The 27861-nt window shown below is 43.3% G+C and overlaps 1 protein-coding gene across 1 annotated transcript in view; it reads right to left on the bottom strand.

Annotated features, from left to right (window-relative positions):
- Positions 1–4068: 4068 nt before the first annotated feature.
- The window catches only part of ift74 (intraflagellar transport 74), a 69132-nt gene continuing 45339 nt past the window's right edge, over positions 4069–27861 (bottom strand). Inside the window, exons 8-11 of the mRNA XM_038983174.1 lie at positions 8709–8872; positions 5616–5741; positions 5325–5385; positions 4069–4289 (exon numbers count right to left, since the gene is read on the bottom strand). Coding sequence (XP_038839102.1) covers positions 4174–4289; positions 5325–5385; positions 5616–5741; positions 8709–8872 — 467 coding nt within the window. The 3' untranslated portion in view covers positions 4069–4173. The remainder of the gene's footprint in view (positions 4290–5324; positions 5386–5615; positions 5742–8708; positions 8873–27861) is intronic.

The following is a 27861-nucleotide window of genomic DNA, read 5'->3' on the forward strand; positions in this document are numbered from 1 at the left end:
TGTTAAGTACTGTTAGGGACATGTTAAGTACTGTTAGGGACATGTTAAGTACTGTTAGGGAAATGTTAAGTACTGTTTAGGGACATGTTAAGTACTGTTAGGGACATGTTAAGTACTGTTAGGGACATGTTAAGTACTGTTAGGGACATGTTAAGTACTGATAGGGACATGTTAAGTACTGTTAGGGACATGTTAAGTACTGTTAGGGACATGTTAAGTACTGTTAGGGAAATGTTAAGTACTGTTTAGGGACATGTTAAGTACTGTTAGGGACATGTTAAGTACTGTTAGGTACCTATTAAGTACTGTTAGGGACATGTTAAGTACTGTTAGGTACCTATTAAGTACTGTTAGGGACATGTTAAGTACTGTTAGGTACCTATTAAGTACTGTTAGGGACATGTTAAGTACTGTTAGGGACATGTTAAGTACTGTTTAGGGACATGTTAAGTACTGTTAGGGACATGTTAAGTACTGTTAGGGACATGTTAAGTACTGTTTAGGGACATGTTAAGTACTGTTAGGGACATGTTAAGTACTGTTAGGGACATGTTAAGTACTGTTTAGGGACATGTTAAGTACTGTTTAAGGACATGTTAAGTACTGTTTAGGGACATGTTAAGTACTGTTAGGGACATGTTAAGTACTGTTAGGGACATGTTAAGTACTGTTAGGGAAATGTTAAGTACTGTTAGGGACATGTTAAGTACTGTTTAGGGACATGTTAAGTACTGTTTAGGGACATGTTAAGTACTGTTAGGGATATGTTAAGTACTGTTAGGGAAATGTTAAGTACTGTTAGGGACATGTTAAGTACTGTTTAGGGACATGTTAAGTACTGATAGGGACATGTTAAGTACTGTTAGGGAAATGTTAAGTACTGTTAGGGACATGTTAAGTACTGTTAGGGACATGTTAAGTACTGTTAGGTACATGTTAAGTACTGTTAGGGACATGTTAAGTACTGTTAGGGACATGTTAAGTACTGTTTAGGGACATGTTAAGTACTGTTTAGGGACATGTTAAGTACTGATAGGGACATGTTAAGTACTGTTAGGGAAATGTTAAGTACTGTTAGGGACATGTTAAGTACTGTTAGGGACATGTTAAGTACTGTTAGGTACATGTTAAGTACTGTTAGGGACATGTTAAGTACTGTTTAGGGACATGTTAAGTACTGTTTAGGGACATGTTAAGTACTGTTTAGGGACATGTTAAGTACTGTTAGGGATATGTTAAGTACTGTTAGGGAAATGTTAAGTACTGTTAGGGACATGTTAAGTACTGTTAGGGACATGTTAAGTACTGTTAGGGACATGTTAAGTACTGTTAGAGACATGTTAAGTACTGTTTAGGGACATGTTAAGTACTGTTTAGGGACATGTTAAGTACTGTTTAGGGACATGTTAACTACTGTTAGGGACATGTTAAGTACTGTTAGGGACATGTTAAGTACTGTTAGGGACATGTTAAGTACTGTTAGAGACATGTTAAGTACTGTTTAGGGACATGTTAAGTACTGTTTAGGGACATGTTAAGTACTGTTTAGGGACATGTTAAGTACTGTTAGGGACATGTTAAGTACTGTTAGAGACATGTTAAGTACTGTTTAGGGACATGTTAAGTACTGTTTAGGGACATGTTAACTACTGTTTAGGGACATGTTAAGTACTGTTAGGGACATGTTAAGTACTGTTAGGGACATGTTAAGTACTGTTAGAGACATGTTAAGTACTGTTTAGGGACATGTTAAGTACTGTTTAGGGACATGTTAACTACTGTTTAGGGACATGTTAAGTACTGTTAGGGACATGTTAAGTACTGTTTAGGGACATGTTAAGTACTGTTAGGGACATGTTAAGTACTGTTAGGGACATGTTAAGTACTGTTAGAGACATGTTAAGTACTGTTAGGGACATGTTAACTACTGTTTAGGGACATGTTAAGTACTGTTAGGGACATGTTAAGTACTGTTAGGGACATGTTAAGTACTGTTAGGGACATGTTAAGTACTGTTAGAGACATGTTAAGTACTGTTAGGGACATGTTAAGTACTGTTAGGGACATGTTAAGTACTGTTAGGGACATGTTAAGTACTGTTAGGGACATGTTAAGTACTGTTAGGGACATGTTAAGTACTGTTAGGGACATGTTAAGTACTGTTAGAGACATGTTAAGTACTGTTAGAGACATGTTAAGTACTGTTAGAGACATGTTAAGTACTGTTAGAGACATGTTAAGTACTGTTAGGGACATGTTAAGTACTGTTAGGTACCTGTTAAACTACTTCTGAGACTAATTCTGAGACTAAAGTACAGACATCCATAAACGTAGAAACGTGACAACGTCGTTGGCCAAACCGTTTTTAATCAAGAAGGCAAGACAACGCTACAGAACATGTTGTATTGACAGTAATGGAAGCAACAACAAACAACTACAGAGAAATGGTCATGTACAAAGTTTGAAATATGTCAAATGTAACTACATAAATGGATGATTCAAGACACTTTATCATCATACAATTGGGTCTCATATGTCTCATTTGAGTCCAGTATATCTCTGCTCAAACACATACGTATGTGTGCATGTTGAGAATGGGAAGTGAGTACCAGTCAGGAAGTGAAGCAGGGTCTGATATTTGGTTGAGTATACACTATAGTATAGTACAGTGTATTATATATATATATCTCTCTGTCAACCCAGACGTACACTACCGTTCAAAAGTTTGGGGTCACTTAGAAATGTCCTTGTTTTTGAAAGAAAAGCACATTTCTTTGTCCATTAACATGACATCAAACTGATCAGAAATACAGTGTAGACATTGTTAATGTTGTAAATGACTATTGTAGCTGGAAACGGCAGATTGTTAATGGAATATCTACATAGGCGTACAGAGGCCCATTATCAGCAACCATCACTCCTGTGTTCCAATGGCACGTTGTGTCAGCTAATCCAAGTTTATAATTTGAAAAGGCTACTTGATCATTCGAAAACCCTTTTGCAATTATGTTAGCACAGCTGAAAACTGTTGTCCTGATTAAAGAAGCAATACAACTGTCCTTTAGACTAGCTGAGTATCTGGAGCATCAGCATTTGTGGGTTCGATTACAGGCTCAAAATGGCCAGAAACAAATAACTTTCTTCTGAAACTCATCAGTCTGTTCTTGTTCTGAGAAATGAAGGCTATTCCATGCGAGAAATTGCCAAAAACTGAAGCTGGCCTTCTAGGAAGAATTGCAAAGAAAAAGCCATATCTCAGACTGGCCAATAAAAAGAAAAGATTAAGATGGGCAAAAGAACACAGACACTGGACAGAGGAACTCTGCCTAGAAGGCCAGCATCCTGGAGTCGCCTCTTCACTGTTGACGTTGAGACTGGTGTTTTGCGGGTACTATTTAATGAAGCTGACAGATGAGGACTTGTGAGGCATCTATTTCTCAAACTAGACACTCTAATGTACTTGTCCTCTTGCTCAGTTGTGCACCGGGGCCTCCCACTCCTCTTTCTATTCTGGTTAGAGCCAGTTTGTGCTGTTCTGTGAAGGGAGTAGTACACAGCGTTGTACGAGATCTTCAGTTTCTTGGCAATTTCTCGCATGGAATAGCCTTCATTTCTCACAACAAGAATAGACTGACGAGTTTCAGAAGAAAGTTATTTGTTTCTGGCCATTTTGAGCCTGTAATCGAACCCACAAATGCTGATGATTCAGATACTCAACTAGTCTAAAGAAAGCCAGTTTTATTGCTTCTTTAATCAGGACAACAGTTTTCAGCTGTGCTAACATAATTGCAAAAAAGGGTTTTCTAATGATCAATTAGCCTTTTAAAATTATAAACTTGGATTAGCTAACACAACGTGCCATTGGAACACAGGAGTGATGGTTGCTGATAATGGGCCTCTGTACGCCTATGTAGATATTCCATTAAAAATCAGCTGTTTCCAGCTACAATAGTCATTTACAACATTAACAATGTCTACACTGTATTTCTGATCAATTTGATGTTATTTTAAATGGACATTTTTTTTTGCTTTTCTTTCAAAAACAAGGACATTTCTAAGTGACCCCAAACTTTTGAACGGTAGTGTACGTGTAAGATAGAAGGGTTGATGCAGGAAGTGGGACATGGAGACAGAGCGAGGAAGCTGTAGCTGTCCTTGTCCCTCAGTCAGTTCCTAGTTCTTGGTTCCCTGCAGGGTGTCTACGAGGATCTTGTTGTACTCCGCCAGCTGCCTGGAGACCGTCTTCACCACCGGACGGTAGTCACTCTCCATACCCTTAGAGGCGATGACTGGAGACGTAGGAGTCAAGGAAACTTTGGTTTTATACAACATGTCCCCCATTGGGGATATTACACCTACCATTGTCAACCCTGTAATGTATAGATACAGGAGATCCACTCTGGTCAAAAGCAACAAGGATCCACTCTGCCTGTGGTGTGAACGACAGACACCAACCTACTGATTCAACCCTGTAATGTATAGATACAGGAGATCCATTCTGCCTGTGGTGTGAACGACAGACACCAACCTACTGATTCAACCCTGTAATGTATAGATACAGGAGATCCACTCTGCCTGTGGTGTGAACGACAGACACCAAACTACTGATTCAACCCTGTAATGTATAGATACAGGAGATCCATTCTGCCTGTGGTGTGAACGACAGACACCAACCTACTGATTCAACCCTGTAATGTATAGATACAGGAGATCCATTCTGCCTGTGGTGTGAACGACAGACACCAACCTACTGATTAAACCCTGTAATGTATAGATACAGGAGATCCACTCTGCCTGTGGTGTGAACGACAGACACCAACCTACTGATTCAACCCTGTAATGTATAGATACAGGAGATCCATTCTGCCTGTGGTGTGAACGACAGACACCAACCTACTGATTCAACCCTGTAATGTATAGATACAGGAGATCCATTCTGCCTGTGGTGTGAACGACAGACACCAACCTACTGATTAAACCCTGTAATGTATAGATACAGGAGATCCACTCTGCCTGTGGTGTGAACGACAGACACCAAACTACTGATTCAACCCTGTAATGTATAGATACAGGAGATCCATTCTGCCTGTGGTGTGAACGACAGACACCAAACTACTGATTCAACCCTGTAATGTATAGATACAGGAGATCCATTCTGCCTGTGGTGTGAACGACAGACACCAACCTACTGATTCAACCCTGTAATGTATAGATACAGGAGATCCATTCTGCCTGTGGTGTGAACGACAGACACCAACCTACTGATTCAACCCTGTAATGTATAGATACAGGAGATCCATTCTGGTCAAAAGCAACAAGGATACACTCTTTCATGACGAAGTTGTTCTGCTCGTGATGTTGCCACTTCCTCTCCAGATTGGTCAGCTGAAAACCAATAGAAAACAGGTGTTGGTTGAGAGGAAAAACAGGCAAGAAACGCTCAAAGAATCTTCGAGCTTCAACGTTATTATGACATCATGAGTGTTCGTGAAAGGCAATAGACAGGCCGCATCAAGTTAGCCTGGCAACTACTATGGTTATCGGTTAATAGCATGAACAGATCAGACACCAGGCTAACCTGCATACTAGTCTGTAGTCAGTATTCCCTCCTGTACCTGAGCATGTGTCTCATTCTCCTGTAGCTGTGTTTTCAGAGCTTCATACACCTCATTCATCTTCTGCATGACCTTGTGAAAGCCGTCTCTCCTCTGGGCCAGGGATACTCTGTCCTCCTGCAGCCTCTATAGGACAATGGACAACAGCTTAGATTAACTACCATTCATTCATTCATTCATCCAACACTTGTTATGGTGCTAGTAGAGCTACCACAGCAAATCATCAGCTCAGATAGTAAATAGCCGTATATTTCAGATACACAGCTCTGGTGGGGTAATAAAACAAGAATTTACTGAAAAAATGTCTTAAGGATGTTGAAGCGGAAGAAGTGGGTCAACCGACCATTGGTTACACCCCTTTCTTCATTGGTTGAAACTAAACTTGTGTTTCTCAGACTGAGTCAGTGGAAGAAACATGACTTCCCGGTGTCAAATCTCTCCAGAGAATGTGTTTCCTGTTTAAAGGAGAGTCGCTTTGTAATGCATGTAGAGGATGCTTTTACGTTTCCTTCTAGCTCGACCAAGTTGTTCCCATTGGTAAAACTCCCTCAACGATAACACCGTAGCTGTTTACATTAGCAACATGATCTTACAGGGACTATGCCATGAGACATCTGCCACAGATGGAGGTCTTTCAATAAAATATTACACCCTGATTCCTGCGGATACTAAAGGCATTGAAAGAGGACTGTTGTAACGTTATCTTAAAATGCTTTCATGATAAACTACGTAACACAATCAAATCAAATCACATTTTAAATTTGTCACATGTTCCCGATTACAACAGGTGTAGGTAGACCTTACAGTGAAATACTTACTTAACCCAACAATGCAGTTTTAATAAAGAGTTAAGAAAATATTTACTAAATAAACTAAAGTAAAAAGAGTCAAATAAAAAGTACAGCGTCAACGTGCGAAGGTATAGGTTAGTCAAGTTATTTTGTACATGACGTGACTATGTATAGATAATAAACAGAGAGTTGCAGCAGTGTAAAAACAAAGGGGGGGGGGGGGGGGGGTCAATGTAAATAGTCCGGGTGGCCATTTGATTAAGGCCACCCGCTGCAGAGGGTAGAACAGTCTATGAATTGGGTGACTGGAGTATTTGACCATTTTGGGGGCCTAGTATATAGGTCCTGGATGTCAGGAAGCTTGGCCCCAGCGATATACTGGGCCGTAAACACTACCCTCTGTAGCGCCTTGCGGTCAGATGCCGAGCAGTTGCCGTACCAGGCGGTGATGCAACCAGTCAGGATGCTTGTCAGGATGCTCTCGATGGTGCAGCTGTAGAACCTTTTGAGGATCTCAGGACCCATGCCAAATCTTTTCAGTCTCCTGAAGGGGAAAAGGTTTTGTCGTGCCTTCTTCACGACTGTCTTGGTGTGTTTGGACCATGATAGTTTGTAGGTGATGTGGACACCAAGAAACTTGAAATTCTCGACCCGCTCCACTACAGCCCTGTCGATGTTAACTGGGGCCTGTTCAGCCCGCCTTTTTCTGTAGTCCACAATCAGCTCCTTTGTTTTGCTCACGTTGAGGGCGAGGTTGTTGTCCTGGCACCACACTGCCAGGTCTCTGACCTCCCTGTAGTCCACTGTTGTGTCGTCACCAAACTTAATGACAGTTTTGGAGTCGTGTTTGGCCGTGCAGTCATGAGTGAACAGGGAGTGCAGGAGGGGACTTAGCACGCACCCCTGAGGGGCCCCCGTGTTGAGGATCAGCGTGTCAGATGTGTTGTTACCTATCCTTACCACCTGGGGTCAGCTCGTCAGGAAGTCCAGGATCCAGTTGCAGAGGGAGGTGTTTAGTCCCAGGGTCCTTAGCTTAGTGATGAGCTTTGAGGGCACTATGGTGTTGAACGCTGAGCTGTAGTCAATGAACAGCATTCTCACATAGGTGTTCCTTTTGTCCACGTGGAGTGTGATTGAGTCATCTGTGGATCTGTTGGGGCGGTATACAAATTGGAGTGGGTCTAGGGTTTCTGGGATAATTGTGTTGATGTGAGCCATGACCAGCCTTTCAAAGCACTTCATGGCTACCGACGTGAGTGCTACGGGGCGGAAATCATTTAGGCAGGTTACCTTCGCAACATCTGATGAGCGTCAGAGCCGGTGTAGTACGATTCAATCTTAGTCCTGTATTGATGCTTTTCCTGTTTGATGGTTCATCTGAAGGTGTAGTGGGATTTATTATAAGTGTCCGGATTACAGTCCCGCTCCTTGAAAGCGGCAGGTTTGGCCTTTAGCTCGGTGTGGATGTTGCCTGTAATCCATGGCTTCTGGTCGGGATATGTACGTATGGTCAATGTGGGGACGACATTGTCAATGCACTTATTGATAAAGCCAGTGACTGATGTGGTGTACTCCTCAATGCCATTGTATGAATCCCGGAACATATTCCAGTCTGTGCTGCAAAACAGTCCTGTAGCGTAGCATCCGCGTCATCTGACCACTTCCATATAGAGCGAGTCACTGGTACTTCCTGCTTTCATTTTTGCTTGTAAACCGGAATCAGGAGGATAAAATGATGGTCAGATTTGCCAAATGGAGAGCGAGTATTCATTATCTGTGAACATAATCATTCAAATTAAAATTAAAATTAAAACATGTCTGCTTTAAACCCTATGTTTAATGGACTGCAGTAAACTTTAACTTGTAAAAGGACTCATGGATCCTCCTCCACAGAGGGAGGGGTTAGAGTGCATCCTGTCAAAGCCTGAACCACACATGAATCCCACACTGCAACGAGTGACACTTCAGAGCCCGTATTCATTAAGCGGAGTGGCAGTGCTGATCTAGGATCAGGTCCCCTCATCCATATTATCTTAGTCGTTACACTCTAAAACTGATCCTACATCAGCTCTGCTACTGACACTCTGTAGGCCCATAGCTGAGGTCATAGCTGAGGTCATAGCTGAGGTCATAGCTGAGGTCAGGTGTACTACCAGTACTTTCTGGTCCTTTCCAAGCATAGGTCTGTACCTCTCTAACACACACACACACACACACACACACACACACACACACACACACACACACACACACACACACACACACACACACACACAGAGACACAGACACACAGTAGCAGTACCTTCTTCTTGTCCTCTCCAGCAGCCTTCAGATTGTCCAGGTTGCTGTACGTCTCCAGCTCCTGAGTCATGGTCTCTATCCTGTCCTTCAGGCTGGTCAGCTCCGTGTTGATCTTACTCTCCAGCTGCTCTACCTTCTGCAGGTCAAGGGTCAGACGGTGGTTCTCTGGGGGACGGGCGAGGACGAGACACACAGAGACAGACAAATAGACAGACACGGACATACATAGACACGCACATTAAAGAAAAGATCACACAGACAGATCATTGGCATATTGCAAGCGACATCGAGACTTTATCAATTTAATATATACAGTGAGCTTCAACAGGATTGAGACAGTGACACATTGTGTGTTGTGTTGGCGTCTGTACTCAGGCACTTTGGATTTGAAATGATACAATGACTATGAGGTTAAAGTGCAGCTTTCATTTCATGGTATTTTCATCCATATCGGGTGAACCCCATTTTAGCGGACCAAAAGTATTAGGACAAATTCACTTATATGCGTATTAAAGTAGTAAAAAGTGTAGTATTTGGTCCCATATTCCTAGCACACAATGACTACATCACGCTTGTGAATCTACAAACTAGTTGGATGCATTTGTTGTTTGTTTTGATTGTGTTTCAGACAATTTTGTGCCAAATAGAAATGAATGGTAAATAATGTATTGTTATTTTGGAGTCACTTTAATTCTAAATAAGAATAGAATATGTTTATAATTAATGTGGTTGCTACCATGATCATGGATAATCCTGAAATAAACGTGAATAATGATAAGTGAGACGCACAAATAACAATACATTACTTACCATTCATTTCTATTGGGCACAAAATAGTACACAATAGTAATACACTGAGTTACACAGAGTTCCAGTACACTGAGTTACACAGAGTTCCATTACACTGAGTTACACAGAGTTCCAGTACACTGAGTTACACAGAGTTCCATTACACTGAGTTACACAGAGTTCCATTACACTGAGTTACACAGAGTTCCATTACACTGAGTTACACAGAGTTCCAGTACACTGAGTTACACAGAGTTCCATTACACTGAGTTACACAGAGTTCCATTACACTGAGTTACACAGAGTTCCAGTACACTGAGTTACACAGAGTTCCATTACACTGAGTTACACAGAGTTCCATTACACTGAGTTACACAGAGTTCCAGTACACTGAGTTACACAGAGTTCCATTACACTGAGTTACACAGAGTTCCAGTACACTGAGTTACACAGAGTTCCATTACACTGAGTTACACAGAGTTCCATTACACTGAGTTACACAGAGTTCCATTACACCGAGTTACACAGAGTTCCATTACACCGAGTTACACAGAGTTCCATTACACCGAGTTACACAGAGTTCCATTACACTGAGTTACACAGAGTTCCATTACACTGAGTTACACAGAGTTCCATTACACTGAGTTACACAGAGTTCCATTACACCGAGTTACACAGAGTTCCATTACACCGAGTTACACAGAGTTCCATTACACTGAGTTACACAGAGTTCCATTACACTGAGTTACACAGAGTTCCATTACACCGAGTCACACAGAGTTCCATTACACTGAGTTACACAGAGTTCCAGTACACTGAGTTACACAGAGTTCCATTACACTGAGTTACACAGAGTTCCATTCCACTGAGTTACACAGAGTTCCATTACACTGAGTTACACAGAGTTCCATTACACTGAGTTACACAGAGTTCCATTCCACTGAGTTACACAGAGTTCCAGTACACTGAGTTACACAGAGTTCCATTACACTGAGTTACACAGAGTTCCATTACACTGAGTTACACAGAGTTCCATTCCACTGAGTTACACAGAGTTCCATTACACTGAGTTACACAGAGTTCCATTACACTGAGTTACACAGAGTTCCATTACACCGAGTTACACAGAGTTCCATTACACAGGAGTGCATAAAAACAAGTTCACAGTAAACTGTCACATCAGCTTACAGCTGAACTCTGATAACACTTGACAGTGGACAGAATGTTAATTTGGGTGTTTCTTTTTTTCCTGTTAGAAGAATAACATTGTTGTGCTGACAGAGTGCTACTGAGCCAGGAGCCTGAACCGGACCGTTGCACATAGACTGTATCTCGCATCCTATTCCATACTCTGATTAGTGAATCAACTCTCATCCATTTCCTTCCTTCTATAGCTTCATTCTATAGCTAGAGGACTCCTGATATCTCCAGGTGTGACAAGTATCATTTGTTGTCTTAATCTGTTGTGATTTAGTACTGTTTTTTTGCTAGCTAGGGCCATCAACGTTTTAAGTGCTGCCTGTTTTCCCAGTGTGTGAACTGCTGATTACTCATCATTTGCAGATCGTTTTTGACACATCAATCAGGCTCAAGGGGCAGGGCAATTTGTGACTTGTTTTGGTAATCAGTGGCTGTATTTGGAGAGAGGAGTGGATTCACCTCTCCTAGGGCAATCAGAAATGAGTAAAGGGATGTGTGCTCTCCACCTCTGCTAGGCAATTAGCAATGTTAGTACTTCAGTCACCCCTGTTTTCTCAGCGGCGGTTGCGTCGCAAAACTAAGAGGGTTCTGCGGAGTTCATCAAGGAAGGAAAGAGAGAAAGGCTTCACTCTCTCGTCAGTATCTTACCTAGTTATTTACACTCTCTGTCAGTATCTTACCTAGTTATTTACACTCTCTGTCAGTATCTTACCTAGTTATTTACACTCTCTCGTCAGTATCTTACCTAGTTATTTACACTCTCTGTCAGTATCTTACCTAGTTATTTACACTCTCTGTCAGTATCTTACCTAGTTATTTACACTCTCTCGTCAGTATCTTACCTAGTTATTTACACTCTCTCTGTCAGTATCTTACCTAGTTATTTACACTCTGTCAGTATCTTACCTAGTTATTTACACTCTCTGTCAGTATCTTACCTAGTTATTTACACTCTCTGTCAGTATCTTACCTAGTTATTTACACTCTGTCAGTATCTTACCTAGTTATTTACACTTTCTCGTCAGTATCTTACCTAGTTATTTACACTCTCTGTCAGTATCTTACCTAGTTATTTACACTCTCTGTCAGTATCTTACCTAGTTATTTACACTCTCTCTGTCAGTATCTTACCTAGTTATTTACACTCTCTGTCAGTATCTTACCTAGTTATTTACACTCTCTGTCAGTATCTTACCTAGTTATTTACACTCTCTCTGTCAGTATCTTACCTAGTTATTTACTCTCTCTGTCAGTATCTTACCTAGTTATTTACACTCTCTGTCAGTATCTTAGCTAGTTATTTACACTCTCTGTCAGTATCTTAGCTAGTTATTTACACTCTCTGTCAGTATCTTAGCTAGTTATTTACACTCTCTGTCAGTATCTTAGCTAGTTATTTACACTCTCTGTCAGTATCTTAGCTAGTTATTTACACTCTCTGTCAGTATCTTAGCTAGTTATTTACACTCTCTGTCAGTATCTTAGCTAGTTATTTACACTCTCTGTCAGTATCTTAGCTAGTTATTTACACTCTCTGTCAGTATCTTAGCTAGTTATTTACACTCTCTGTCAGTATCTTACCTAGTTATTTACACTCTCTGTCAGTATCTTACCTAGTTATTTACACTCTCTGTCAGTATCTTACCTAGTTATTTACACTCTCTGTCAGTATCTTACCTAGTTATTTACACTCTCTGTCAGTATCTTACCTAGTTATTTACACTCTCTGTCAGTATCTTACCTAGTTATTTACACTCTCTGTCAGTATCTTACCTAGTTATTTACACTCTCGGTCAGTATCTTACCTAGTTATTTACACTTTCTCGTCAGTATCTTACCTAGTTATTTACACTTTCTCGTCAGTATCTTACCTAGTTATTTACACTCTCTGTCAGTATCTTACCTAGTTATTTACACTCTCTGTCAGTATCTTACCTAGTTATTTACACTCTCTGTCAGTATCTTACCTAGTTATTTACACTTTCTCGTCAGTATCTTACCTAGTTATTTACACTCTCTGTCAGTATCTTACCTAGTTATTTACTATCTATCAGTATCTTACCTAGTTATTTACTCTCTGTCAGTATCTTACCTAGTTATTTACACTCTCTGTCAGTGTCTTACCTAGTTATTTACACTCTCTGTCAGTATCTTACCTAGTTATTTACACTCTCTGTCAGTATCTTACCTAGTTATTTACACTCTCTGTCAGTATCTTACCTAGTTATTTACACTTTCTCGTCAGTATCTTACCTAGTTATTTACACTTTCTCGTCAGTATCTTACCTAGTTATTTACACTCTCTGTCAGTATCTTACCTAGTTATTTACACTTTCTCGTCAGTATCTTACCTAGTTATTTACAGTCTCTGTCAGTATCTTACCTAGTTATATACACTCTCTGTCAGTATCTTACCTAGGTATTTACACTCTCTCTGTCAGTATCTTACCTAGTTATTTACACTCTCTGTCAGTATCTTACCTAGTTATTTACACTCTCTGTCAGTATCTTACCTAGTTATTTACACTCTCTCTGTATCTTACCTAGTTATTTACACTCTCTCTGTATCTTACCTAGATATTTACACTCTCTCTGTATCTTACCTAGATATTTACACTCTCTCTGTATCTTACCTAGATATTTACACTCTCTCTGTCAGTATCATACCTAGTTATTTAAACTCTCTGTCAGTATCTTACCTAGATATTTACACTCTCTCTGTCAGTATCTACCTAGTTATTTACACTCTCTGTCAGTATCTTACCTAGTTATTTACACTCTCTGTCAGTATCTTACCTAGTTATTTACACTATGTCAGTATCTTACCTAGTTATTTACACTCTCTCTGTCAGTATCTTACCTAGTTATTTACACTCTCTCTGTCAGTATCTTACCTAGTTATTTACACTCTCTGTCAGTATCTTACCTAGTTATTTACACTCTCTGTCAGTATCTTACCTAGTTATTTACACTATGTCAGTATCTTACCTAGTTATTTACACTCTCTGTCAGTATCTTACCTAGTTATTTACACTCTCTGTCAGTATCTTACCTAGTTATTTACACTCTCTGTCAGTATCTTACCTAGTTATTTACACTCTCTGTCAGTATCTTACCTAGTTATTTACACTCTCTGTCAGTATCTTACCTAGTTATTTACACTCTCTGTCAGTATCTTACCTAGTTATTTACACTCTCTGTCAGTATCTTACCTAGTTATTTACACTCTCTGTCAGTATCTTACCTAGTTATTTACAGTCTCTGTCAGTATCTTACCTAGTTATTTACAGTCTCTGTCAGTATCTTACCTAGTTATTTACAGTCTCTGTCAGTATCTTACCTAGTTATTTACAGTCTCTGTCAGTATCTTACCTAGTTATTTACTCTCTCTGTCAGTATCTTACCTAGTTATTTACACTCTCTGTCAGTATCTTACCTAGTTATTTACACTCTCTCTGTCAGTATCTTACCTAGTTATTTACACTCTCTCTGTCAGTATCTTACCTAGTTATTTACACTCTCTCTGTCAGTATCTTACCTAGTTATTTACACTCTCTCTGTCAGTATCTTACCTAGTTATTTACACTCTCTGTCAGTATCTTACCTAGTTATTTACACTCTCTGTCAGTATCTTACCTAGTTATTTACACTCTCTGTCAGTATCTTACCTAGTTATTTACACTCTCTGTCAGTATCTTACCTAGTTATTTACACTCTCTGTCAGTATCTTACCTAGTTATTTACACTCTCTCTGTCAGTATCTTACCTAGTTATTTACACTCTCTCTGTCAGTATCTTACCTAGTTATTTACACTCTCTCTGTCAGTATCTTACCTAGTTATTTACACTCTCTGTCAGTATCTTACCTAGTTATTTACACTCTCTGTCAGTATCTTACCTAGTTATTTACTCTCTGTCAGTATCTTACCTAGTTATTTACACTCTCTCTGTCAGTATCTTACCTAGTTATTTACACTCTCTCTGTCAGTATCTTACCTAGTTATTTACACTCTCTCTGTCAGTATCTTACCTAGTTATTTACACTCTCTGTCAGTATCTTACCTAGTTATTTACACTCTCTGTCAGTATCTTACCTAGTTATTTACACTCTCTCTGTCAGTATCTTACCTAGTTATTTACACTCTCTCTGTCAGTATCTTACCTAGTTATTTACACTCTCTGTCAGTATCTTAGCTAGTTATTTACACTCTCTGTCAGTATCTTAGCTAGTTATTTACACTCTCTGTCAGTATCTTAGCTAGTTATTTACACTCTCTCTGTCAGTATCTTACCTAGTTATTTACACTCTCTCTGTCAGTATCTTACCTAGTTATTTACACTCTCTCTGTCAGTATCTTACCTAGTTATTTACACTCTCTGTCAGTATCTTACCTAGTTATTTACACTCTCTGTCAGTATCTTACCTAGTTATTTACACTATGTCAGTATCTTACCTAGTTATTTACACTCTCTCTGTCAGTATCTTAGCTAGTTATTTACACTCTCTGTCAGTATCTTAGCTAGTTATTTACACTCTCTGTCAGTATCTTAGCTAGTTATTTACACTCTGTCAGTATCTTAGCTAGTTATTTACACTCTCTGTCAGTATCTTAGCTAGTTATTTACACTCTGTCAGTATCTTACCTAGTTATTTACACTCTCTCTGTCAGTATCTTACCTAGTTATTTACACTCTCTGTCAGTATCTTACCTAGGTATTTACACTCTCTGTCAGTATCTTACCTAGTTATTTACAGTCTCTCTGTATCTTACCTAGATATTTACACTCTCTGTCAGTATCTTACCTAGTTATTTACACTCTCTGTCAGTATCTTACCTAGTTATTTACACTCTCTGTCAGTATCTTACCTAGTTATTTACACTTTCTCGTCAGTATCATACCTAGTTATTTACACTTTCTCGTCAGTATCATACCTAGTTATTTACAGTCTCTGTCAGTATCTTACCTAGTTATTTACACTCTCTGTCAGTATCTTAGCTAGTTATTTACACTCTCTGTCAGTATCTTAGCTAGTTATTTACACTCTCTCTGTCAGTATCTTACCTAGTTATTTACACTCTCTCTGTCAGTATCTTACCTAGTTATTTACACTCTCTGTCAGTATCTTACCTAGGTATTTACACTCTCTGTCAGTATCTTAGCTAGTTATTTACACTCTCTGTCAGTATCTTAGCTAGTTATTTACACTCTGTCAGTATCTTACCTAGTTATTTACACTCTCTCTGTCAGTATCTTACCTAGTTATTTACACTCTCTGTCAGTATCTTACCTAGTTATTTACACTCTCTGTCAGTATCTTACCTAGTTATTTACACTCTCTGTCAGTATCTTACCTAGTTATTTACACTCTCTGTCAGTATCTTACCTAGTTATGTACTCTCTCTGTCAGTATCTTACCTAGTTATTTACTCTCTCTGTCAGTATCTTACCTAGTTATTTACTCTCTGTCAGTATCTTACCTAGTAATTTACACTCTCTCTGTCAGTATCTTACCTAGTTATTTACACTCTCTCTGTCAGTATCTTACCTAGTTATTTACACTCTCTCTGTCAGTATCTTACCTAGTTATTTACTCTCTCTGTCAGTATCTTACCTAGTTATTTACACTCTCTGTCAGTATCTTACCTAGTTATTTACACTATGTCAGTATCTTACCTAGTTATTTACACTCTCTGTCAGTATCTTACCTAGTTATTTACACTCTCTGTCAGTATCTTACCTAGGTATTTACACTCTCTCTGTCAGTATCTTACCTAGGTATTTACACTCTCTCTGTCAGTATCTTACCTAGTTATTTACACTCTCTGTCAGTATCTTACCTAGGTATTTACACTCTCTCTGTCAGTATCTTACCTAGTTATTTACACTCTCTGTCAGTATCTTACCTAGTTATTTACACTCTCTGTCAGTATCTTACCTAGTTATTTACACTCTCTGTCAGTATCTACCTAGTTATTTACACTCTCTGTCAGTATCTTACCTAGTTATTTACAGTCTCTGTCAGTATCTTACCTAGTTATTTACAGTCTCTGTCAGTATCTTACCTAGTTATTTACACTCTCTGTCAGTATCTTACCTAGTTATTTACACTCTCTGTCAGTATCTTACCTAGGTATTTACACTCTCTCTGTCAGTATCTTACCTAGGTATTTACACTCTCTCTGTCAGTATCTTACCTAGTTATTTACACTCTCTGTCAGTATCTTACCTAGTTATTTACACTCTCTGTCAGTATCTTACCTAGTTATTTACAGTCTCTCTGTATCTTACCTAGATATTTACACTCTCTGTCAGTATCTTACCTAGTTATTTACACTCTCTGTCAGTATCTTACCTAGTTATTTACACTCTCTGTCAGTATCTTACCTAGTTATTTACACTCTCTGTCAGTATCTTACCTAGTTATTTACACTCTCTGTCAGTATCTTACCTAGTTATTTACACTCTGTCAGTATCTTACCTAGTTATTTACACTCTCTGTCAGTATCTTACCTAGTTATTTACACTCTCTGTCAGTATCTTACCTAGTTATTTACACTCTCTGTCAGTATCTTACCTAGTTATTTACACTCTCTGTCAGTATCTTACCTAGTTATTTACACTCTCTGTCAGTATCTTACCTAGTTATTTACACTTTCTGTCAGTATCTTACCTAGTTATTTACACTCTCTGTCGGTATCTTACCTAGTTATTTACAGGTCTCATTTTGCTCTTTTGTATCTTTGGCAACTATGTGTGTGTTTTCTGTACCTGCTCTCTCCTCTCACTGTAGGCTTTACAGAAGCTCCCCACCCCTTTGGCTGCAACTCTTCTAATGTAGTGTACCTGTTCTCTCCTCTCACTGTAGGCTTTACAGGAGCTCCCCACCCCTTTGGCTGCAACCCTTCTAATGTAGTGTACCCTGTGTGCACAACCCCATGTTGAATTCTGTGTCTCTGGCAGCGTTTGGAACTGCCGATCTGCTATCAAGAACACTGAGTTCATCTCAGCCTAGGCCGCCCTTCAGTCCCTTGACTGTTTGGCCCGGACAGAGGCATGGATCACCCCAGAGAACACAGAGTTCATCTCAGCCTAGGCCGCCCTTCAGTCCCTTGACTGTTTGGCCCTGACAGAGGCATGGATCACCCCAGAGAACACTGAGTTCATCTCAGCCTAGGCTGCCCTTCAGTCCCTTGACTGTTTGGCCCTGACAGAGGCATGGATCACCCCAGAGAACACAGAGTTCATCTCAGCCTAGGCCGCCCTTCAGTCCCTTGACTGTTTGGCCCTGACAGAGGCATGGATCAACCCAGAGAACACTGAGTTCATCTCAGCCTAGGCTGCCCTTCAGTCCCTTGACTGTTTGGCCCGGACAGAGGCATGGATCACCCCAGAGAACACTGAGTTCATCTCAGCCTAGGCTGCCCTTCAGTCCCTTGACTGTTTGGCCCTGACAGAGGCATGGATCACCCCAGAGAACACTGAGTTCATCTCAGCCTAGGCTGCCCTTCAGTCCCTTGACTGTTTGGCCCTGACAGAGGCATGGATCACCCCAGAGAACACTGCGACTCCAGCTGTTCTCTTTTCATCTCTTTTCTTCATCTGTTTACTTGGCGACTTCAACCTCCCCACGTCTGCCTTCGATTCATTTCTTTCCAACTCTCTTTTTCCCCTCCAACTCACATTTTACTAGAGCCTGTTCACCTACTGATCTGACTGCAAACCCCTCCAGGTCTCTGATCACCTACTAATCTGACTGCAACACCCCTCCAGGTCTCTGATCACCTACTGATCTGACTGCAAACCCCTCCAGGTCTCTGATCACCTACTGATCTGACTGCAAACCCCTCCAGGTCTCTGATCACCTACTGATCTGACTGCAAACCCCTCCAGGTCTCTGATCACCTACTAATCTGACTGCAACACCCCTCCAGGTCTCTGATCACCTACTGATCTGACTGCAAACCCCTCCAGGTCTCTGATCACCTACTGATCTGACTGCAAACCCCTCCAGGTCTCTGATCACCTACTGATCTGACTGCAAACCCCTCCAGGTCTCTGATCACCTACTAATCTGACTGCAACACCCCTCCAGGTCTCTGATCACCTACTGATCTGACTGCAAACCCCTCCAGGTCTCTGATCACCTACTGATCTGACTGCAAACCCTTCCAGGTCTCTGATCACCTACTAATCTGACTGCAAACCCCTCCAGGTCTCTGATCACCTACTGATCTGACTGCAACACCCTTCCAGGTCTCTGATCACCTACTGATCTGACTGCAAACCCCTCCAGGTCTCTGATCACCTACTGATCTGACTGCAAACCCCTCCAGGTCTCTGATCACCTACTAATCTGACTGCAACACCCCTCCAGGTCTCTGATCACCTACTGATCTGACTGCAAACCCCTCCAGGTCTCTGATCACCTACTGATCTGACTGCAAACCCCTCCAGGTCTCTGATCACCTACTGATCTGACTGCAACACCCTTCCAGGTCTCTGATCACCTACTAATCTGACTGCAACACCCCTCCAGGTCTCTGATCACCTACTGATCTGACTGCAAACCCCTCCAGGTCTCTGATCACTACTTTGTTTCCTTTTACGTCTCCCTTTCCTCCAACCCTAACCACTCAGCCTATACCCAGTCGCAATCTTCACTCTCTCCCACTACTCTCTCCTATCCTATAACCTCTCCCTTCTGCTAAACCTTTCTCCCTCCTGTCTCCTCATTCTGCCTCTTCAACCCTCCCTTTCCATATCCCCAGGACTCGCACTGTCTCCTTTCCTCCTGGCCGGCTCGGCCCTCTCCTCCTGCTCCGTGGCTGAGTGACTCATTGCGAGCTTACAGAACAGGGCTGCGGGGAGCTCAGCGAAAATTGAGAAAAACTTCCTGAGGACCTATCATCCTTCCACTCCCTCCTCTCTACCTTCTCTTCCTCGCTATCCGCTGCTAAAGCCACTTTCTATCACTCTAAATTTCAAGCTTCTGCCTCTCACCCTAGGAAACTCTTTTCCACCTTCTCCTCCCTCCTTAATCCTCCATATCCTCCCTCTCGGAGGACAACTTTGTCAACCACTTTAAAAAGAAGGTTGACAACATCCGCTCCTCATTCACTCAGCCTATTGAGTCCACTGGTCCCACTCACACAGAACTACCCTACGCCTTGACCTCTTTCTCCCCTCTCTCTCCAGATGAAATCACGTGACTAGAGAGGTCCGGCCGCCCGACAACCTGCCTGCCTGCCGACCCCATCCCCTCCTCCCTTCTCCAGACCCTTTCCTCACTTCCCTCATCCCTGACCACTGGCTGTGTCCCCTCTGACATCAAAATGGCCTGAGTCACTCCCCTCCTCAAGAAACCAACACTCAACGCCTCTGACGTCAAAAACTACAGACCGGTATCCCTTTTCTTTCCAAAACACTTGAGCGTGGTGTCTCTGACCAACTCTCTCGTTATCTCTCTCAGAATGATCTCCTTGACCCTAACAAGTCAGGCTTCAAGATGTGTCACTCAACCGAGACAGCTTTTCTTCTCTGTGTCACGGAGGCTCTCCACACTGCCAAAGCTGACTCTCTCTCCTCTGTTCTCATCCTTCTAGATCTATCCGCTGGCTTCGACACTGTGAACCATCAGATCTTCCTGTCCAACCTCTCAGGCCTGGGCGTCTCTGGCTCTGCACACTTTGATTGCATCCTACCTGGTAGGCCACTCCTACCAGGTGTTGTGGCGAGGATCTGTGTCTGCACCACGCACTCTTATGACTGGTGTCCCCCAGGGATTGACTCTAGGCCCTCTCCTCTTCTCTCTATACACCAAGTTACTCGCCTCAGTCATTGCTATGCGGATGACTACTTTTCTCCTTCCCCCTTTCTGACACCTAGGTGGCAACATGCATCTCTGCGTGCTGCGTCTGGACTACTGCAACTCTCTGTTGGCTGGGCTCCCCCCGCTTGTGCCATCAAACCCCTGCAACTTATCCAGAACGCTGCAGCCCGCCTGGTGTTCAACCTTCCCAAGTCCTTCTATGTCACCCCGCTCCTCCGCACTCCACTGGCTTCCAGTCAAAACTCACATCCACTACAAGACCATGGTACTTACCTACAGAACAGAAAGAGGAAATGCTCCTCCTTACCTTCAGGCTGTGATCTAACTCTACACCCCAACCCGTGTTCTCCGTTCTGAAACCTCAGGTCTCTTGGGCCTCACAGCTAGTAAGGAGGAGGAGGGGGGGGGGGGGGGGGGTTTGTCAGTCAAGTGCGAGTGTTATTTAAAATACTCTTGAGGATTTAAGATGTTTTCTGGAAGATGGGCAGGGTCTCTGTCCTAGTTCAGGGTGAAGGTTGTGCCAGGGCAGAGAAGAGCATGGGCTGAGCGGCTCCCGTGAACTAACAGTAAAATGTACTTACTGTGATATGTGGTTGTCCCACCTAGTTATCTGGAGATGAATGTACTGACTATGACTGTGATATGTGGTTGTCTCACCTAGCTATCTGGAGATGAATGTACTGACTATGACTGTGATATGTGGTTGTCCCACCTAGCTATCTTAAGATGAATGCACTAATTGTAAGTCGCTCTGGATAAGAGCGTCTGCTAAATGACTCTCTGACTCTGGATAAGAGCGTCTGCTAAATGACTCTCTGACTCTGGATAAGAGCGTCTGCTAAATGACTCTCTGACTCTGGATAAGAGCGTCTGCTAAATGACTCTCTGACTCTGGATAAGAGCGTCTGCTAAATGACTCTCTGACTCTGGATAAGAGCGTCTGCTAAATGACTCTCTGACTCTGGATAAGAGCGTCTGCTAAATGACTCTCTGACTCTGGATAAGAGCGTCTGCTAAATGACTCTCTGACTCTGGATAAGAGCGTCTGCTAAATGACTCTCTGACTCTGGATAAGAGCGTCTGCTAAATGACTCTCTGACTCTAGATAAGAGCGTCTGCTAAATGACTCTCTGACTCTAGATAAGAGCGTCTGCTAAATGACTCTCTGACTCTAGATAAGAGTGTCTCCTAAATGACTCTCTGACTCTAGATAAGAGCGTCTGCTAAATGACTCTCGGACTCTAGATAAGAGCGTCTGCTAAATGACTCTCGGACTCTGGATAAGAGCGTCTGCTAAATGACACTCTGACTCTAGATAAGAGCGTCTGCTAAATTGCTGACTCTGGATAAGAGCTAAATGACTAACATGTAAATGTAGAATGTAAGAGAGCCTCTTAGAGCCTTCTAGAGCCTTCTACAGCCTTAGAGCTAGCCCATTATTATCCCACTTTGGATGAAACCAGAAAGATTTATGTTGATGACTGGACAGAGCTAGAGGTCAATAGAGATTAAGGGCCCAGGCTCTGGGGAAGGCGGGGTCTGGGGGAAGGGGAAGACAGTCGGGCAGGGGCTGGGACAGGGGCGTGCTGGGACTGGGGCAGGCTGGGACAAAGGCAGGCTGGGACAAAGGCAGGCTGGGACAGGGAGGGACAGGGAGGGACAGAAGCAGGCTGGGACATAGGCAGGTTGGGACAGGGAGGGACAGAAGCAGGCTGGGACAGAGGCAGGCTGAGACAGGCATGGGCTGGGGAAGTCTGGGCTTGGGGGCTAGTACAGGGGCCCGCAGGGTCTGGGAGAATTATTTGGAGCAGAGGGCAGAGGCTGGGGGCAGGGACCAAAGACAGGGAGCTGTGCTGGGGCAGGCAGGGTCTGAGAGCAGGAAGGGGAAGCAGTCGGGTTCCTACTGATAGCGTTGCGCCCCAGACCCAGTGGAGGGGGGAGCTGCTGCTGTGTACAGAGCAGTAAAGTGCCCCATCAGCACTTCTGTGCATTCTCTACAGCTTCCTCCTGGGGCTAGCCTTTCTCTCTCCCCCCACAGGAATCCCGCCTCACACACACAGACACATTGCTGCTGGTAGAGCACAGATAATCGTCTGTTTATTAACGATGTAGAGAGTAGGATTATAATTGTTATGAAGTTACATATTACAAAAACACCAGCGTGGGCTGATCATTTACCTCCAAAGCAAGTGTCATTATTTCACTTCACTAAGATTGCCTTGAGCTATTCTCACTGAGCTGTGAAGAAAAGCCCACTGATGAAAGACAGACTAGTGAAAGGAACAATGTTTCTCTGGCTCAGAACAGAACAGAACAGGATCAAGGACATGTAACAGCCTAGCGGGTGGCTTTGGCGGTGGCTTTGGCAGTGTCTGCATTCCAAATGGCACCCTACTCCCTACATAGTGCACTACTTTTAACCAGAGCCCCAAATTTGTGCACTACCTTTAACCAGAGCCCTAAAGTAGTGCCCTACCTTTAAACAGAGCCCTAAAGCAGTGCTCTATTTGTGGAATAGGGTTCCATTTGGGACTTTTCAGTGATTAGACATTATTTAGGGGGAACAGCGTTACGTTGATAAGACATTATTTAGGGGGAACAGCGTTAAGTTGATAAGACATTATTTAGAGGGAACAGCGTTATGTTGATAAGACATTATTTAGAGGGAACAGCGTTACGTTGATAAGACATTATTTAGAGGGAACAGTGTTACGTTGATAAGACATTAATTAGAGGGAACAGCGTTACGTTGATTAGACATTATTTAGAGGGAACAGCGTTATGTTGATAAGACATTATTTAGAGGGAACAGCATTACGTTGATAAGACATTATTTAGAGGGAACAGCGTTACGTTGATAAGACATTATTTAGAGGGAACAGCGTTACGTTGATAAGACATTATTTAGAGGGAACAGCGTTATGTTGATAAGACATTATTTAGAGGGAACAGCGTTACGTTGATAAGACATTATTTAGAGGGAACAGCGTTACGTTGATTAGACATTATTTAGAGGGAACAGCGTTACGTTGATAAGACATTAATTAGAGGGAACAGCGTTACGTTGATTAGACATTATTTAGAGGGAACAGCGTTATGTTGATAAGACATTATTTAGAGGGAACAGCGTTAAGTTGATAAGACATTATTTAGAGGGAACAGCGTTACGTTGATAAGACATTATTTAGAGGGAACAGCGTTACGTTGATTAGACATTATTTAGAGGGAACAGCGTTAAGTTGATAAGACATTATTTAGAGGGAACAGCGTTACGTTGATAAGACATTATTTAGAGGGAACAGCGTTATGTTGATAAGACATTATTTAGAGGGAACAGCGTTACGTTGATAAGACATTATTTAGAGGGAACAGCGTTACGTTGATAAGACATTATTTAGAGGGAACAGCGTTACGTTGATAAGACATTATTTAGAGGGAACAGCGTTACGTTGATAAGACATTATTTAGAGGGAACAGCGTTACGTTGATTAGACATTATTTAGAGGGAACAGCGTTATGTTGATAAGACATTATTTAGAGGGAACAGCGTTACGTTGATAAGACATTATTTAGAGGGAACAGCGTTACGTTGATAAGACATTATTTAGAGGGAACAGCGTTACGTTGATAAGACATTATTTAGAGGGAACAGCGTTACGTTGATAAGACATTATTTAGAGGGAACAGCATTACGTTGATAAGACATTATTTAGAGGGAACAGCGTTACGTTGATAAGACATTATTTAGAGGGAACAGCATTACGTTGATAAGACATTATTTAGAGGGAACAGCATTACGTTGTGAGGCTGAAGACAAAGGAAGGAAACCCCTGGCTCTGAGCCAGCTGCATATTTGATAAGTTACGAGGAGGAAACGGGGGGGGGGGGGGGGGGGGGGGGGGGGGGGGGGTCGATCTGATCAGTGTGGGCGGCTGTAGCAATACAGTCCAGTCCTAGCCTAACAATGTGTGTCTGCGCGTGTGACAGCCTTGAGTGGCGACCCTCGCCCCCGACCCTGGTCCAGGAACCTTCACCAAGGCCCCTCCTAAATAGAGGAGACAACTCAGGACAGAGAGGTAGCTCAGGACAGAGAGGTAGCCCCGGACAGAGAGGTAGCTCAGGACAGAGAGGTAGCTCAGGACAGAGAGGTAGCTCAGGACAGAGAGGTAGCTCAGGACAGAGGGGTAGCTCAGGACAGAGGGGCAGCTCCGGACAGAGAGGCAGCTCCGGACTGAATGGTTGCTTCGGACTAGATGCAGCTCCGGACTATATGGCAGCTCATGACTGGAGGGCAGCTCATGACTGGAGGGCAGCTCATGACTGGAGGGCAGCTCCTGACTGGAGGGCAGCTCCTGACTGGAGGGCAGCTCCTGACTGGAGGGCAGCTCATGACTGGCTGGCGGCTCTGGCGGCTCCTGACTGGCTGGCGGCTCTGGCGGCTCCTGACTGGCTGGCGGCTCTGGCGGCTCCTGACTGGCTGGCGGCTCTGGCGGCTCCTGACTGGCTGGCGGCTCTGGCGGCTCCTGACTGGCTGGCGGCTCTGGCGGCTCCTGACTGGCTGGCGGCTCTGGCGGCTCCTGACTGGCTGGCGGCTCTGGCGGCTCTTGACTGACGGGCGGCTCTGACGGCCCGGGACAGACGGGCGGCTCAGATGGTGCTGGGCAGACGGATGGCTCAGATGGCGCTGGGCAGACGGATGGCTCAGATGGCGCTGGGCAGACGGATGGCTCAGATGGCGCTGGGCAGACAGATGGCTCAGATGGCGCTGGGCAGACAGATGGCTCAGATGGCGCTGGGCAGACAGATGGCTCAGATGGCGCTGGGCAGACAGATGGCTCAGATGGCGCTGGGCAGACGGATGGCTCAGATGGCGCTGGGCAGACGGATGGCTCAGATGGCGCTGGGCAGACGGATGGCTCAGATGGCGCTGGGCAGACGGATGGCTCAGATGGCGCTGGGCAGACGAGCAGTGCAGGCGGCGTTGGGCAGACGGCCGACTCTGAACTGCTGAGGCGCACAGTAGGCCTGGTGCGTGGTGCCGGAACTGGTGGTACCGGACTGGAGACACGCACCTCCAGGCTAGTGCGGGGAGCAGGAACAGGGCACACTGAATTCTCAAAGCGCACTATAGGCCTGGTGCGTGGTACCGGCACTGGTGGTACCGGGCTGAGGGCACGCATCTCAGGGCGAGTGAGGGGAGAAGGAACAGTGCGTACAGGGCTCTGGAGATGCACAGGAGGCTTGGTGCGTGGTGCCGGTACTGGAGGTACTGGGCTGGAGACACGCACCACAGGGAGAGTGCGTGGAGGAGGAACAGGGCTCTGGAGACGCACTGGAAGCCTGGTGCGTGGTGTAGGCACTGGTGGTACTGGGCTGGGGCGGGAAGGTGGCGCCGGATATACCGGACCGTGCAGGCGTACTGGCTCCCTTAAGCACCGAGCCTGCCCAACCTTACCTGGTTGAATGCTCCCCGTAGCCCGTCCAGTGTGGGGAGGTGGAATAACCCGCACTGGGCTGTGTTGGCGAACCGGGGACACCATGCGTAAGGCTGGTGCCATGTACACCGGCCCGAGGAGACGTACTGGAGGCCAGATATGTTGAGCCGGCTTCATGGCACTTGGCTCAATGCTCAATCTAGCAGCGGCCACTCCTGCACACGTACAGGAGACACCGTGCGCTCTACTGCATAACACGGTGTCTGCCCGTACTCTCGCTCTCCACGGTAAGCTCGGGGAGTTGGCGCAGGTCTCCTACCTGACTTCGCCACACTCCCTTTTATCCCCCCCCCAAGACATTTTTGGGCTTGACTCTCCGGCTTCCAGCCTCGCTTACGTGTTGCCTCCTCATACCACCGCTCCTGGGCTTTAGCTGCCTCCTTCTCCTCCCGAGAGCGGCGATTCTCTCCAACCTTAGCCCAGGGTCCTTTTCCCTCCAAAATTTCCTCCCATGTCCAGGAGTCCTGTGTAATTGGCCGCTGCTGTCGCTGCTGCCCGTTACCCCGCTGTTTGATCCTTTGTTGGTGGGTGATTCTGTAACGGTCGTCGTAGTCGTTCTCCTCCTCAGACGAGGAGGAGCATGGATCGGACCAACACGCAGCGAGGTATGTAGACATAATGAATTTAATAACAAGACGAAACACGAAGAACACTTGAACAATTTACAAAACAACAAACGACGTTAAACAGACCTGAACATGAGAACTACAATATAACGAAGAACGCACGAACAGGAAAAACGAATGAACGAACGAGACAGTACCGTGTGGTGCAACAAAACACAGACACAGCAACAATCACCCACAAACAAACAGTGAGAACAGCCTACCTTAATATGGTTCTCAATCAGAGGAAATGTCAAACACCTGCCTCTAATTGAGAACCATATCAGGCAACACATTAACCCAACATAGAAACACATAACATAGACTACCCACCCAGCTCACGTCCTGACCAACTAAACAAAGTAAAACAAAGGAAAAACAGGTCAGGAACGTGACAAATATAGCCTACACCTTCACAATAAATCCATTTAATATAGCCTACACCTTCACAATAAATCCATGTAATATAGCCTACACCTTCACAATAAATCCATGTAATATAGCCTCCACCTTCACAATAAATCCATGTAATATAGCCTCCACCTTCACAATAAATCCATGTAATATAGCCTACACTTTCACAATAAATCCATGTAATATAGCCTCCACCTTCACAATAAATCCATGTAATATAGCCTCCACCTTCACAATAAATCCATGTAATATAGCCTCCACCTTCACAATAAATCCATGTAATATAGCCTCCACCTTCACAATAAATCCATGTAATATAGCCTACACTTTCACAATAAATCCATGTAATATAGCCTCCACCTTCACAATAAATCCATGTAATATAGCCTCCACCTTCACAATAAATCCATGTAATATAGCCTCCACCTTCACAATAAATCCATGTAATATAGCCTACACTTTCACAATAAATCCATGTAATATAGCCTCCACCTTCACAATAAATCCATGTAATATAGCCTCCACCTTCACAATAAATCCATGTAATATAGCCTCCACCTTCACAATAAATCCATGTAATATAGCCTCCACCTTCACAATAAATCCATGTAATATAGCCTCCACCTTCACAATAAATCCATGTAATATAGCCTCCACCTTCACAATAAATCCATGTAATATAGCCTCCACCTTCACAATAAATCCATGTAATATAGCCTCCACCTTCACAATAAATCCATGTAATATAGCCTCCACCTTCACAATAAATCCATGTAATATAGCCTCCACCTTCACAATAAATCCATGTAATATAGCCTC

This window comes from Salvelinus namaycush, unplaced genomic scaffold (genome assembly GCF_016432855.1).
Source record: "Salvelinus namaycush isolate Seneca unplaced genomic scaffold, SaNama_1.0 Scaffold15, whole genome shotgun sequence".
In the NCBI taxonomy this organism is placed as follows: Eukaryota; Metazoa; Chordata; class Actinopteri; order Salmoniformes; family Salmonidae; genus Salvelinus; species Salvelinus namaycush.